The sequence below is a fragment of the Choloepus didactylus genome, chromosome 20 (assembly GCF_015220235.1).
Source record: "Choloepus didactylus isolate mChoDid1 chromosome 20, mChoDid1.pri, whole genome shotgun sequence".
Lineage (NCBI taxonomy): Eukaryota > Metazoa > Chordata > Mammalia > Pilosa > Megalonychidae > Choloepus > Choloepus didactylus.
The window spans coordinates 26,973,982-26,989,218 of record NC_051326.1 but is presented as its reverse complement, the minus strand read 5'-3'; the positions used below and the strand labels follow the sequence as shown (position 1 = coordinate 26,989,218).

Here is a 15,237-nt window from a genome sequence, read left to right as displayed (position 1 = left end):
GGACCCGTCCTCAGTGAGCCTGGTTTTCTGGCTCCTCGTGGGCTCCCCCAGCTGGACGCTGTCCCACCTCACCCTCCCCTCCCCACAGACTCAGAAAGAAAACCCGGACGAACAAAGAAACGGGCCTACCTAGTTTCCAAGACCTCCTCCCTCCCCACCAAACAGCCTCTTTACAGAAGGCTCCATCCTCCCTCGGTGCGGGAGGGCTATAGCAGTGTGTGTGTGTACAGTACACCCAGGCTGAAGTGTGCGACGTGTCTGTGTATGTGTGCCTAAGTGTGAAATCACACCCGCAGGGGCCTGGAATTGAGGGGAGGAAGAGCAGCCAGAGCAGCCCAGGGCCCTGGCTTCCGGCCGGCCCCTGGCACACGGCCAACCTGCACATCGGCACATCTGGAATGAGCCATCCCCTCCCAGCCCCCCAAGCCCCAGACAGCATCTGGCGCAGGATATTGGCTGTAACACTTTCAGTTTATTGGCTGGGGTGCCCTGGTGTGGCCAACCAGCCACTGGGCCTGAGAGTGGCCCTGTCGCAGCCCCCACCCCACCCCCCACTTCAGCTCCTCTCTGTGGCTCCTGTGGATGGATGCTCACGCCCCAGGAAACCGGGGCTTAAAACAAAGCCACATCTAGGTTGGGGAAGGGGTAAGAAATGTACGTTACAATGAAGATTATGCCCCCGGCTCTACACAATACAGCGCATAGAGACGGGCATGGGGGTGGGAAAGTTCTGCTGATTGTCCCTCTCCCCACTGGGGCAGGGCCCCCAGAGAGGGATGGTCACTTCAAGTGTCTCAGTGAAAGCTCTGACTCCCCGACCCCGGCCCCTCGCGCTGGTGGGGAAGTGGTTCGAGAAGGAGTCCGATTTGCCTGCCTCCTGAGGAGCCACTGGCCCTGCGGGCCCCGGTGCCCGGGAGAGAGGGACGGCGTGCCTGCCTTCTTCCTGCTCCCCGCTGTCCGGTCAGGGCGTCTGAGGGAAGTGTGCCTCCGTAGCCTTCCCCAGTGCCAGGGCAGTGGTCACTTCCTGCTGTGGAGTGTGTCCTGAAACTTGGTGCTGGTGTACCGCAGGTGGAAGCCCTTTTTGGTGATGGTGTCATCGGAGTGGAATTTGACCAGGACCGAATCTCCTGCCGAGTACACCTCCTCAGGAGGCTGCAAGAGAAAGCGGGGTGTGGGAGGCTCAGAGGAGGGACCGGGACTGCTGGAGAGGGGAGAAGACCAGTCCTCCCACCTGGAGAGAAGCGGTCCAGCGTCTCCCCCAGGCCCCAGCTCCCCTGCTGGAAGGCCAGCAGGAGGCTCCCCAACTTTCCCCAGCTTCCTCCCACCCCCTGGAGCAGGAGGGAACTCCTGCTAGTAAGAGTCCAAAGGGGGCACCTGGGGGGCAGGGGAAAGCACAGAGAAGAGGAGATTGCCTTAGCTCCAGAATCAGACTTCCATTCAAGACCCAGTTCTGCTACTAACTGGTTAGCTGTGCAGTCTTAGGCAAGTCACTCTCCCTCTCTGGGCCTCACTTCCCTCAAATGCAACAAGGAACAAATACTATCTACTCTCCAAGCCTAGAAGGGTTGTCGGGGCAAAAATAGATGAGATGATGAATGTGAAGGTGTCTTGCAAATGGAGGGGCAGCTGGCTCAGTAGCCAAGGGTTTGCAGTGCTGCAGACCTGGGCAGGCTGAGGGGGCTGTGTGTCTGCCAGCTTCCCCTGTCCACCCTGTCCCCCAGCCCCTGACCAGCCCTTGCTATTTACACAAAGGACTGAAGCTCTGCTCCTCAGGGAAGATCTGACCAATGCTGGGTCCAGCAGCTGCCTTAGTTCCTGGAAAGTTTAACCCTTCCTAGGGCACCCAGGTGGCCCTGGAGCACAGTTATGAGAAAGGGAAGGGACCAGGGAGGTGGAAAAAAAAAAGAAGAAGAAGAAGCCACAAGCTCTTACTGGGAGGGAAAAAAAAGTCCACCTATGTGGTTAGCCCGTGGCCTTAGTTAAAATCCCATCAAGCATAATTTGGCCCACTGCCTCTGAAAGTTCCATTTTATGGGGGCTTGCAGTAGAACAAGAAGCAAGGTTCGGGGTGAGCTCAGACAGCAGCTACCTCTTTGGAACAAGTTGGCCTCTCACCAGGATGAGAAACTGGCAGCAGCAGAGACAAGAGTGTTTGCATGGATCAGCCAGAAAGATTGGTTAGAGCAACTCAGAGCAGGCTCTGTGCCCCAGGCTCTGCCCCAGCCTCTGTTCCCCTCTCTGGGCCCTGGGGAGCTGCCTGGGATGGGTGCAAGAAAAGGAAGGGAGCAGAGAGGAGTCCATCCCCCTCCCAGAGGCAAAGTCCCTTGTGGCCCAAACAAGCTGGTTCAGAAGCAGCCTGGGTCAGGGCAGGGCCAGCCCCAGAACCTGCAGGAGGCTCTGTTTCGCCCAGAAAGGACCTGATTTCCTGGCCCTTCCTTCTTGGGGAGGACCCAGGGAAAGGCAGGCCTCTCTGAGCAGCCCCCCACCAGGCTGGGTCTCCTGGCTCCCGCAAAGGACCAGACATGTGCTACCACTCATCCCAGGGCCGCGGGGGCTGGTCTCTGTGGACTGGGGAGAGAGTGGCTTCAGCCCCAGAGGTGGAGGGTAAGGAGGTATATGGGGCCAGAAGGGTGTGGGGAGAGCCTCACCCCAGAGCCACAGTAGCGCCCCAGCCTGGGTGCAGTGCTGTCATAGCCGTCGAAGAGCTCCATGTAGTCATAGCCACAGTCCGTCTCCTCCTCCACCTCGAAGGTCTGGAACACGAGCTCCACGCCATAGCCCTCCTCCGCCACGATGACCCACTCGCAGTCCACCCCCCCAGGGTAGTTGTTGTCTCCAAACTGGGCGTGAGAGTAGAGGTCCTTGGTCTTCACCTCTGCCCGCACCTGGCCCCCGCACTCTGCAGGGGGAGACGACAAGCTTGGCGACAATTTCCCGGAAGCTGCCGCCATTTCAGGACTTAACTCGCGTGGCCAGCTGGAGGCCTGGACAAAGGCCACGTGGATTGGCCCAGGACAACTGCTCAGGGGCTCTGCGTCTGGGGTCAATGCCTCCAGAAGCCAGGGCTTTGTGCCAGGGTGAAACACGGACTGCAGACGGCTCGGGTGGTGAGGCTGGGGAGCATACGTGTCGGCTAAGGCAGACAGTTGCTAATCTGCTCCAGCTGATGGCTGCTATGGAAGAATGTGGGCTCAGCCTTGCCAGATCTCCCATTTTTAAGACAGGCCATACATCTGGAATTTATGTGAAAAGTCCTGATTATGAAAGCTTCTGATTCGAAAACTTCTGATTTGGGGCCCTTTTTTTTTTTTTAAAAGAAGAGTGTGGACTAAACATAACAGGCCTGAGGGCCAGATCAAATTCCAGGTGTCCAGTTTGTGACCCCCATGCTGGGAGAGGCAAATGAGAGCATGTGGACGGCACCGGCCTGGCTACCCCTCCCGACACCCTCTCGCCTCTCTCCTGTGCCTCTGACCTGCAGGTCTCCCGGGGGGAGGAGGGGAGGGTGGACCCATCAGTTCTGAGGACTCCCCAACAGGTGGCTGCACACCCACAAAGAGACTGAGAAGGCTGACGCCTGACACCCTGGGCCTGACATCAAGTTCTCCCAGGACTGGGCTCCAGCCTTTCCACGTAGCCACGTGGTCCCCACTACTTCATTTCCACCACTGGCCTCAAGGCCCCAGTGCTCCGGTCAAATGAAAGGACTTGCTGCCAGCTGTGTACACCCTGAGCCAACCTGTCCAGAATGACCTCACCAACTCATACCCGGAGTTAGGCCCTTATCATGTTTTGTCTCATGCTGTAAGTATCTGGGCATGTCTTATCTTACAAGGAGACTGGGAGTTCCTGGGGTGGGTGGGGGTGGACGGGTTCATGCCTGATTCATGCCACGTTCCCTTCAGAGTCTTCTCACATTAGGCTGAGAGCTCAATAAATGGCTGCTGAACAAACGAACAAACAAATGAATGCAGAGTAAACCCCTCGAGGGTAGAGAGCTTCCTCTGCTTGGTTCATTTTTGTGATCCACACTTGGAAGACTGCCTTATATATATTACATGGTAATAAATATTTGTTGATTGAATGAACGAATGAACGTATCTTTGGGGTTGGCATGTGGGTGGGCTGCTGCCTTTGTGGACTTGGGAGCATTCCTGAGAAAGACAAAAAGTAGTGGAGACCCTCCCAGCCGTGGTCACTGCTCTCCGTTTCCTGGTCATCGCAGCCCCAATCACAACCCCCCCACTGCAGCCTTCGCAGCCTACTCTCTGCGCCCCGGGCCTGGTCTAGAACACACTGTCTCACTTCCTCGGCCATCGTGCCACACACTGCGGGCTGTCTCTGTACCCAGGCCCAGGGCACGGTCTGCTGTACCTCACTCAAGCTCTCTGTAAGCCCCCCGCCTCTACCCGGGGCTTGGCTTTGAGGGGAGGCTCTCTGGAACAGACGAGAATGAGCAGTTGCCCAGCGCCCCGGCCTGGGGAGGCCTCACCTGTGGAGTGGGTGGCCTGGAAGCCCTTCCTCTGGACAGAGTTGTCAGAGAAGAAGCGCAGGAACATGCGGTTGCCTGTGGCCAGGACGGGCTCAGGCTTCTTGCTCCCGCAGAAGCGGCCCAGGACAGGGGCCTTGGCATCGCGCCCGTTGTACACCTCCAGGTGGTCATAGGCACACTCGGGCTGGGACTCTATGTCCATCTCCACGAGGGTCTGGAGGGCGTGAGGGAGGAGCATAAATTAGGAACGTGGCTGGGAGGTGGGTAGGGTAGGGAATGGGTGGCCCCAAACCTGGGCCTCTGGACTCCAGCTCCCGGTCACCCTGGGGGAGTGGCCACCGTGGGCGATGACAGTGAGAGAGGACCCAGGAAAGAAGCGGTGGCAGGTGGACCCCAATGTATTCTGGGAATGGGGGCCTTATCCAGAGCAGCCTTGGGGGTTCTCGCAGGGATGGCCTCCATGGGCTCAGCCACGCCATCCGGCCTACAGCCTGCACTGCTCCAGGCAGCGCCTCTGACTCATTCAGGGCTTTGGGGAGATGGGGTAGAAGGTGGCGGCCAGACTGCATGGAGGAAGTAGGTGTGCCCATGCAGGTTGGGGAGTGGGCACCTTACCAGCTTGACCCGGTGCCCAGGGGTGCTAGAGATGGCCCAGGTGCACTCCTTCTTGCTGGGATATTTGTCGGGCCAGTTGGGGCTGGTGATGGTGCCACTGGTGGATGTCACCTTGTGGTCACAGCCAGCTATGGGGAAATGAGTGGGTAGAGGTAGATCAGCAGGACTCTGATGCTCCAATGCCTCCCTTATGAAGAAAGGCCCTTCCCCCCTGCACTCCCTTTCTTTTTTCTCTATCCCCCCATTTGAAAACTGGACTGAAAGCCTCCATTACCTCTCATTTAGTTACCATGTTTGGGGAGAAGCTAGCTGGCTGGTTCTAAAAGAAACCATAAGGGAGGCCCCATCTGGCAGTGGGGACACAGATGCCAGGGGCCCATGGGAACTGCCATCACAGACTTCTGTATGTAACCCCTTGGACCTCTGGGGCCTGTGCCATCTGGCCCTTCCACCCTCTACCCCTCCCTGATGTTCTCATCTTGACCTCCTGCCAGTCCTCCACATTCACAGAAGACTTTGGAACTTGACTCAGTTCTCTCCATTCCCCACATTTTCTGTCATCCTAGTGATGTCAGCAAACCTACAGACGGTCTGTCTAACACACTGGCCTCTCAGTTCCTCTACCTTCTCAGCTCCACTGCTTTCTCTCTCCCATCTAATATTTCTCAATACTACAGTGCACTGTTCTCTCTGTGGCCATCCCCCATTCTTACAGCATGCTCAGGTCCTCACTTTCTCTACAGCAGTTATTCAACTTCAGATAGACCTTCACAGCCTTGAACTTTCCGTTTTCTCCCAATACATCCTCCTTGGTTGAGTTAACTTTCTTCTCTATCCAGCTAGACTATATGACTGATCACCAAAACGCTCAACACCCTCAATGGGCTTGCACCCCAGTCTTCATACTGTTAACCATCTTAGGAAACCCCACCCATGGCCTCCAACCTCAGCTGGACCCCCAAGCCACCTGAGACTCTTTGCATTGTCCTTAGCCAGCTCCATCCTTCCCCTCGGCAACTGCTCCAAACCTTCAGCACACTCCTCAAGCCACTGACTCAACTCCCGCCCCTCACTGCCCACATACTGCTCCACTGCCTGCCCCCCTGAGGAAACCACGGCCCTCAGGCAGGAACTACTTCAGCTTCCTGACACTGACCTGCACAGTCGCCTTACCTGCCCCCACTTCCCTCTTTTTCTCTAGTTCCCGAGGACAAGGTGTCCCTCCTCTCTGCTGGGGATGAATTTTCCTTCTGTGAGAGCGAGTCCACTGCTGCCCGCAAACTAAGTGCCAACTTAAAACAAATTATCCACCATCACTCCCACTCCCTCTTCCAGCTCTGACAGCCTATGAACTTTCCTAAGCTTTGCCCCTCCTCAAACAGCTCTCCTATGACCCTAATTCCCCTCCAGCTCCCACTCATCCCCTCCCCTTCTCAGTTAGCCTTGAAGAAAAGCTGCGAACACCACTTCTCACTACCTGTTGCTCCTCAACCCACTGCAATCTGGCTTCTGCTCTAAAAAGCAAGGCCCCACAAACTCACATTGAAAAGCTGATGATCGTTATTCATTATCATCCAATCTGACAGGTCCCTCTGAGGAAAAGTGAGCAGCTGGTACATGATCACACCCGGGGAGGGAGAAGGGATGACTGGGGTGCAGGCCGCACATCTGTGCCCACAGTTGAGGCTCGTAAAATGAATGGCTCGGCCACGAGGCCCAGACAGGGGCAGTGTCCTGCTCAAGGCCACCCAGGGGGATCTGGGGGAGCCAGGTTGAGCCCCTGTACCTCCCCATTCGAGCCACGAGCTGTTTCCCCTATGCATCTGCACTTCCACATCACACCTGTCCCCACATGAACACACTGGTCTTCCACCAACTCTCCTTTCTCCTTGCACATCCCCCTCTTCCCAGCTAGGATGCACGCACTCTCCTGGGGGCAGACCGACTCCTGTCTTGAGCCCCTACAGAGCTTTGCACAGTGCTGGACCCTCAGGAGGGTGAGGAAACACTGAATGATCAGTAATTAGCCAGTAACTTGAGTAAGGAACGATGAATGCTTCCAAAGTGAATCAGAGATATGAACACATCACCTGCCTAAGACGTTTAAATCCTCTCTGGGCTACCTTGTTCATACTGTTACTGGAGTTACCAAAACCCTCTTTTTTCATAGAAACATCAGAAGGTCCTGTTATGGGTTGAATTGTGTCCCCTCAAAAAAGATATGTTGATCTCCTAACCCGCAGTGCCTCAGTTGGAAATAGGGTCATTTCAGATGGAATTAGTTAACCTGAGGTCACACTGGAGTGGGGGGCCCTCAATCCGATATGACTGGGGGCCTTCTAAGAAGGGGAGAAAAGAGACTGAGAGACCAAGAGAGAAAAAGACAGCCATGTGGGGTTGGAGGCAGAGATGGGAGTTAGGCTGCCCCAGTCAAGGGACGCCAAGGTTGACCGACCCCCACAGCCAGGAGAGGGGCGCGGAGACTTCAGAGGGGCCTGGCCCTGCCCGCACCTTGATTTGGATGACTGGCCTCCAGAACAGTGGGAGACTAAATTTCTGTTGTTTTAGGTTACCCAGTTTCTGGCACTTTGCAACGACAGCCTTAGGAAATGAAGATAGGCCCCCTCTAGCTAAAAAACGGAGTGGGGGGGGTGCTCTGTGAGTCAGCCGGTCCACGTTTGGGAAGCCTGAAGTAATCTGGTTGGAAACCCCTTTCTGCCCATTGGTTCTCTGCTGAACGCTTCAACCCTGTGGTCAGCAGCTTGTTTGTTTATATCTTTGTTGTCCACCTAATGATGGTAAAAAGAGTCATTTCCCAGGCACTGTCCTAAGTGCTCAGAGCAATATCCATAAAGCTTAGTACCCTGCAGAGTAGGTAGCATATTTCTCATTTTATGGATGAGAAAACTGAAGCCCAGTGAGTTCAGCAATTACCCAAAGTCATACAGACATTAAGTGGCAGAGGCAAGAGTCGAAGCCTGTGCACTTGCCCCTGCCTGGTGCTGCTGGGACTGTATGTCCCCAGCAGGCAGGGACCACACTGGAATTAACGACTCAGAGCAAGCAAATACGGCATTAGGTCCAAAGAGGTATCAGACGATGTGGACAATGACATGAGAGCTGTTTTCAAATATTGGCAGGGCCTCATTGTTAGGAAAGGCAGTGTCTCCAGGGGATACGACCAGTGACAACTAACATCCATATATGATTGTGCTAGTTGTGAGCCAGTCTCTGCTCACAGCACTGTACAGCATTCCAACACCTCTCCAAGGTAGGGACTGTAATTATCAACATTTCATATAGGAGCATACGAAGGTGCAGAGAGAGTACCCAGCTGGCTAAGTCCGGCAGCCTGGCCCCAGTCTGTGTGCTTAATCACTACCCCACTACCCCATCTCGCTTCTTGGCCAGTGGGGGGACTTTAAGTAGCGTCTTGAGCCAGTGGCGAGCTCCACGTCTCTGGACGTATTCAAGCAGAGACTGGAAGTGAATGTGGTTCAGATCTGCTGAAGGAGGAGGGGGTTCCGTGCGCCAGGTGGGAGACCTCAGAGTTCATCAGATCTAGGGTCCACCCTGCCCTACCACTCCCCCCATTCCGTCCTTCAAGCCCAGATGTGGGAGTGCCCTAGACGTCTCCGGTGTCCATCTCAGCGTGGCTCTTACCTTCCTTGCAGTCATGTTTGTTGTCGTGGAGCACGAAACCGCTGCGACACTGACACTCGTAGCTGCCGAATGTGTTGACGCAGTCTTGCTGGCAGCCGCCGTTATCCTTGGAGCACTCGTCTTTGTCTGCAGGGGGGAGCAAACAAGGGCAGACCCTGGGTCTGTGCGGGGCTGAGGTCTGGAACTCCCCAGGGGAAGCGGGCGGCCTGGCTGCACTTCCTTCCACCAGGAGAGCGCAACGCGCCCCGGGCTGGGGGGAGCGGGAAGCCGAGCGAGGCAGGGGGCTCGGGGGGCAGCACCAAGCCAACCAGCTGGGTGGGGCCCGGCTGTGGACCCTCGAGTTCCCGCTGCGGGGAGAGAAGGCAGAAGTGGGATGGAGGAAGGGCGGGGGTCCGGAGCTGACCAGCATGGGAACCCCCTACCATTACCTGCTTACTGGACAGATGGACAAGTGGAAAAACAGACACACGGACAAGCAGACTGCAAGAGAAAGGAGCAGGACGCAGGGGTCCCTCTTTTACTTCACGACAGGAAATGTCACAGACACCATCAAAATGGGAGGGGCGGGGGACGGGGAGGGCTCTCCTGTCCGCGTGAGGGGGACAGGGAGAAGAGGAGAGCACCAGTTCTGTCCGGCCCGAGGCAGGCCGGCAAGGCGGAGCGGAGGTGGGGGCGGGCGGGCCCCCAAGCCCCCGTCCCATTCCGTCCGAGGTGAGGTTCCTGAGTAACAAAGGGTCCGGGAGGCCTGGCAGGCCTCATTGGGGGGTCCGGTTTCTTTTCTGCACTCGGAATTTGAGTTGATGGGGGCGTCCCCGAGGGGGCTGCAGGGCCGGCCTCTTTTCTGAAACGAGAGAGAGAAGGAGAAAAGGGACCAAGGGGTGGGGGTGGAGGGCGGGGGCCGGGGAGGGAAAGCAGTGAGAACCAGATCCAGGGCTCGGAGGGGATCCTCGGGGCAGGGGCAGGAAGGCCGGGACACACATGCAGGATGGCCAGGTCTGGAGGGTGCAGCTGGCGGGGAGGAGGCACAGCGACAGGGGCCGGGAGCCTGTGGCAGGAGGAGGCTTGAGGTCTGCGCATTAGGGAAGGAGGGAAAGGAGAGTCAATGGTAGTTGGGGAGCAGCCCACGGAAAGGGAGGGCGGGTGAGAACTCTGCTCTCTCTTATTCTGGTTGTTGCATCTGGAGAGTGGTTTAGACACAGACAACACACTCACACACACAGACAGACCCCTCACAACCCCGTTCATGGATGTATGCCAACCAAACAGAAACATAGACATGGATACACAGGCACATCCGTTCACATGCACAAACAGTGCCCATGCATAGACACACACCACCCACACACATACACACACACACACACACACACAAACAGCAAATACATGTGCAGACAAAACACAAACAACTACACGCACGCACCATCACCCATCCACAGATGTGTCCAGGTGCGCACAAGAGATCCACACTACTCACTCCCACATATGTGTGATGGTAAACACACAGAGGCATCTACAAACAAGGACACAGACACACATGCACAGGCAGACAGAGACACGGCCATGGATGCAAAGACACACAACTGCAGAGCCACACAGGTCCAGTCACAGACCCCTGGATTCAGGTAAACCCACACATGCACGCTCACATGGACTCACACATGTGTGCACTGACAGAGGCACACACTGTCACAGTCATGCGTGGGTCACACCCTCACTCTCAGGGAGGTCGTGGGCATGTTGGGGATGGTGTGCCTGGCCAACAGGCAAGCGTTCAGAGGTGTGTTGATCCGAATGGACCCCCAGAACTCCAGAGGGAAACTGTGAGCTAGAAAGATGGCTTCTGTCATTCAAATGGCCAGGCAGGGTCTTGACGGGGGCCCTGTTCCTGGTCTGGATTGGGAGGGGTGCCTGCAGTCTGGAGCACTGGCTTCTCCAACCCATTCTCAGGAAACCAGACCCCCTGGGGGCCACAGGAATCCAGGACCCAGAGGTGGAGTCCCCAAGTCCCTGCCCAAGGGCTTCTTGCTCAGTTAGACCATCAGGGGGGCTCTGACTCAGGGTACCCCTGGAGCTGTCTCACACTAGCCCTGCAAGAATGTGGGGGTAGGAGGCAGCCTGTGACCCCTCCTGGAGATTCACTGAGGAAATCACAGTGAGCCTCTCTGTTCCAGGAGCCTCTGAAGAGGCTGACCATGCTGGGAGCCTTCAGGGGTCCCAGCTCAGGACTGAGCAAAGATTTATTTTGACCCCCATGCCTTACTTATATTTGCACCCCAGATACCTAGTACAGTGTCTGGCACATAATAGGGGTAAAATAAATACCTGCCAAATGAATGAATGAATGAATGGGTAAGTGAATGACTGAATTAGAGAAAAGCAAGACTTAAGGGAAGGCCTGCTTTTGCACCCCAGGGGCTGGGGCTCAGCCAAGGGCAGAGAGTGGGAGTGGAGGGGCCTCACCTGTGAGCCAGGGGAGCAGGTTGCAGGAGTGGCGGGAGCAGGGAGGATGGATACAGGGCCAGACAAGGAGACGGCACTCACCCTACAGTGCCCAAATGCCCCGGAAGCTGGCTGGGGTCAGACTGAAGGTCTTCCAGGCTCTTTCTTCTCCTTCTTGGCTTAGGGTCTCCTCGGTGGGTGTCCCAAAAGTCCAAATAGCCCCCCTCCTGGGGGGGCAGAGTCAGATGCCCCACACCCTGAGGGTTGAACCTTGGTGCCCACTGGTGAGGCTCCTCTGCAGGCTTCTTGTGTGATGGGGCAGCGTATGTGGGTATGGATATGGATGGATGTGTGCATGTGCAGGGCTGAGGGTGGGGTGGGCACAGCGTCCTGCCGGGGCAGGGCAGTGATCCTTGAGTGGAGAGCCCGGGGCTCTAGCCCTGGCAGATGTGTGTTGGTGTCCCACCCCCCTCCAGGCCTGGAGCAACAGAAGGGCAGGAAGAGACAAGAGTAAGCAGGTAATGGTTTCCCTGGGGCAGAGCCTGCCCCTCTGCAGCTGTAACACCCTCAGCCCTCTGGAGAGCACCTCATGGGAGCTCCAGGTAGACACAGAGAGGAAAGGGATTCTCATGGGGGCAGGCGGGTCTCAGCAAGCAGTGGGGAATGGGGCCAGGAGAGACAGCACATGGCATTTTAAGCAGAGCAGTGTGGCTGGCTGTGCCAAGCAGGGAACCAGTGCACAGAGGGCAGTGCATGGCATCCAGGTGGGGCAGGCGGGGGTGCAGGGCAGCCACTTAGGGGGCTCAAGGATGCAGGACCCCAGACAAAGGAGGGGAGAAGGCAGGCAGTGGGGTCTCACGCATGGGCAGCTCAGTGTGGAGCGCTGTGACTGCCTTCCTGCCCACCCCCTGCCCGGCCACGCCAAAGGTGATGGGGACAAGGGTCTCTGGTCACCCATCAGCAGAACCACCCTCCACTGTTCCAGGCAGTCCACCAGTCTCCCACTCTCCCCCAGACCCACAGATCTCCCACCTCTCACTGCCCCAGGCCCAGGTCTTACTGCCTCTGCAATACCCTGGTGGCCTTACAGCCTAACTGCAGGGCGAGGGACGGAGGGATTAAAAATAAAGTAGGAGACAGTCCTCCTGGGTCCCCTGGGGTTCCAGCTCAGAGAAGCTGGGCAGGGGCTGCTGACAACTCTTTGGGGTGCCCTGAAGACAGGGCTGCGGAAGAGCCAGAGACCAGGTCAAGGGCCTTGAGCCCAGGCCTTAGATGGGGCAGCTCTCCGTAAACTAGGCTGATGGGATCTGAAGCTCCCGGACCTTTTGGCCAAGAGGGGCGGGAAGGCTTTAGTGTTGAAGGAGGGGCGCCTCCTCAACTCTTTTGGAGACCCTGGGACAAGCTCTCTGGGCTGGTGCAGGCTGTGATAGGAGGTCCAGCCGCTGCCATCACCTGCCCAGGGCGTCCAATCCAAACACCCTCCTCCACTCCGTCCAACCTGTGTTCTCCGGCCAGACTGACCTCCCCGTTCCCAGGACCCTCCTCTCTCAGACCCAGGCTTGCCCTGCTCCTGATACCTGCAATGCCCTCTCCTTTCATTTCCCTGTCCTCACGGTCAGGCCCAGCTCCAATATATCCCGAGGGCCTCAGGAAGAACGGGATTCACAGTGCCAGAGGAGCAGGTTCAGGACAGCCTGGGGGTCAGGGGCTAGCAAAGGGCAGCAGAGGGCCAAGGGAGGGCTGGGGAGGGCAGAAGCAGGGAGAATGGGGCTCCATCCTCAGAAGGAGGGACAGGAGCTGGGGAGTCCTGGGTTACCTGAGAAGAAGTGGGCCTTGAAGCCTTTCTTGGAGACAGTGTTGTCAGACTTGAACTCCACGCGCATGTTGTTGTACTGGGAGGTGATGACCTCGGGCTTCTCGGAGCCACAGAACTTGCCGTGCAGCTTGGAGTCAGCCGTGAGTCCGCTGCGCACCTCCACGAAGTCGTACTTGCACACCTGCCGGGGCCCGCAGCTCCAGGCCTCCTCCTCCAGGAGGCCTCTCCTGACCACTCCCTCCCCGGTCTGTGGATCCTTCAGCCTTTAATTTCTTGCTTTACCAAACGGAGCAATTTGGAATGGTGCCAGCCCCACGCCTCCTGCTCCTGCTCTCTGGGTCCTCTTGTGCACCCCACACAAGCCCTGGGCCAGCCCCAAGCCCTCCCTCACTCCACAGGCTTCCCTGATCCAGGGTCCTTTGCAGCCCTCCTCCCTGAGCCCCTCCTGCTGCCCCGAATTGGGCACAATCTCTCCTCCTCTATATTCTTGGGGTATTCCTGCCCGACCCTCTTTCACAGGGGTAGGAAGCCGGCGCCACGCCGAGCCCCCCACCTCAGGCCTTCCCGCCCCTCCTCAGCCCGGGTGGGCACTCACATCATTGCCCTCCGTCTCAAAGAAGTCGAACTGCAGGGAGATGCGGTACTGGGTGGGGGCCACCAGCTGCCAGATGCAGTTTTTGTTGGGGGGATACTCCTTGGGCCAGCCAGGACTGGTGATGGAGCCGTTGAGCTTGGTGAGGAAACCACCACAGGCAGCTGGGGGCACAAGAGAGGTGGCAGCATGTGCCAAGGGCTCCTGCTCTAGGGAAGGGCATGAAGCATGCAAGTCCCTTCCTGGGAAGCTAGGAGCCAGGGTGCCTTAAGGAGGAGATGGGCAGGTGTGGGTTCCCAGCTGGGGGCTTGTGTCTGGTTCCTCTGGGACGGGTGGGAAGGAGGCAGGGCGAGGGTGGGTGTCCTCAGAGGCCAGCCTGGGTGTGGGAGTATGAGGCGGTGAGGAGCACAGGTGGGGCTATTTCTATTTCCTCTGTGAGAGAACGGGCCAGGGCATCTGCTAGGAAGGAGGAGGAGGGGTGAGGGAGCACGGAAAGCAGTATAGGTGGACAGTAAGAAATGGGAGGAATGGGAGAAGGAGCTGCTCAGAGGGGAAGAAAAAGAAAGCCAAGCAGCAAGGAGGTCAGGCTGGCAGGAATTGGTGAGCCAGGAAGTGATTTTCACCAGCATCTCATGCACAGACACAGGCTGGAGCTCAAAGGCCTAAGAACAGTGGTTTCCAAATTGTAGATCAAGATCTGCTGAGGGGTGGTAAAATCAATAAGCAGGTCAAGATGAAGATGAAGATGAAGATTGAAAAAATTAAAAAAATCAGAGCTTATTACACATAGCACAGGTGTTCTGGGTTGCAATATAAAATGTATTTCTTTTCAAGAGTTGTGATTAAAAACATGCTGGAGAAGTCTTCTGGCTTTTCCTGAAAGGAGTCTGTCCAAGGGCATAAAAAATCTTGGCTGGCAGCAGTATGGCGGGAGAGGGAACAGGGGCCTGAGGCAGTCTGGGGGGCACTCACCCTCGCAGCGGCGCTTGTCCGGGGCCAGCTCGTAGCCAGGGTCACAGCTGCACTTGTAGCTGCCCAGGGTGTTGAGGCACCGCTGCTCGCAGCCCCCGCGGTTGGGCCGAGAGCACTCGTCCACCTCTGCCAGAGGGAAGGAAAGAGTGGCCTGGGTCCCTCCTCCGCCCTCTGCTTGAAGACCAAGCCCAAGGTCCCTCAGGCTTCCTCGGAACATCCTCAGCCCTATTCTGGAGGCAGGAGGGTGGTCAGCTCTGAGCCTCGTTTGTCTTGTCCACTCAGCCCCGAGGCCTTGGGCCTCCCTGCCCTACCCTGGACCCACCCAATCCTCTAAAGGGACAGTGGTGAGGACTGCCCAGATGTCTCACAGTTGGGAGACCCTGGATCTGAGACCCCATGGAGACTTCCTTCTGACCACACCGGCTGGGCTAGTGGCCACTGCCATTTCCTGCTGCCTCTTACATGCCACACCTTGGGCTAAGTATTATCCTTTCACTGATCTTTCAATCCTTAAAACAAACCTGTGATGGAGGGGCCATTACTCTCCCCATTTTACAGATGAGGAAATGAGGTCCAGGGAGAATACCTTGTCCAAGTCCCCACAGCTAAGGCACCCATGTGGCCTGGCCTCCTCCCTGAACTTGGGCA

General features: G+C 57.0%; 1 protein-coding gene across 4 annotated transcripts in view; it reads right to left on the bottom strand.

Annotated features, from left to right (window-relative positions):
• Positions 1–452: 452 nt before the first annotated feature.
• Positions 453–15,237, bottom strand: part of BMP1 (bone morphogenetic protein 1) — a 48,808-nt gene continuing 34,023 nt past the window's right edge. For 2 of the 4 annotated variants that reach the window (XM_037812925.1, XM_037812926.1), the window contains 8 exons: positions 14,590–14,715; positions 13,621–13,781; positions 13,026–13,206; positions 8,771–8,896; positions 5,108–5,235; positions 4,493–4,706; positions 2,649–2,899; positions 453–1,152 (listed from right to left, as the gene is read on the bottom strand). In XM_037812925.1, coding sequence (XP_037668853.1) covers positions 1,018–1,152; positions 2,649–2,899; positions 4,493–4,706; positions 5,108–5,235; positions 8,771–8,896; positions 13,026–13,206; positions 13,621–13,781; positions 14,590–14,715 — 1,322 coding nt within the window. In that variant the 3' untranslated portion in view covers positions 453–1,017. Of the gene's footprint in view, positions 1,153–2,648; positions 2,900–4,492; positions 4,707–5,107; positions 5,236–8,770; positions 8,897–9,184; positions 9,612–13,025; positions 13,207–13,620; positions 13,782–14,589; positions 14,716–15,237 lie in introns of those variants that run through there. The other 2 variants (XR_005213324.1, XM_037812928.1) reach the window with 2 other exon arrangements.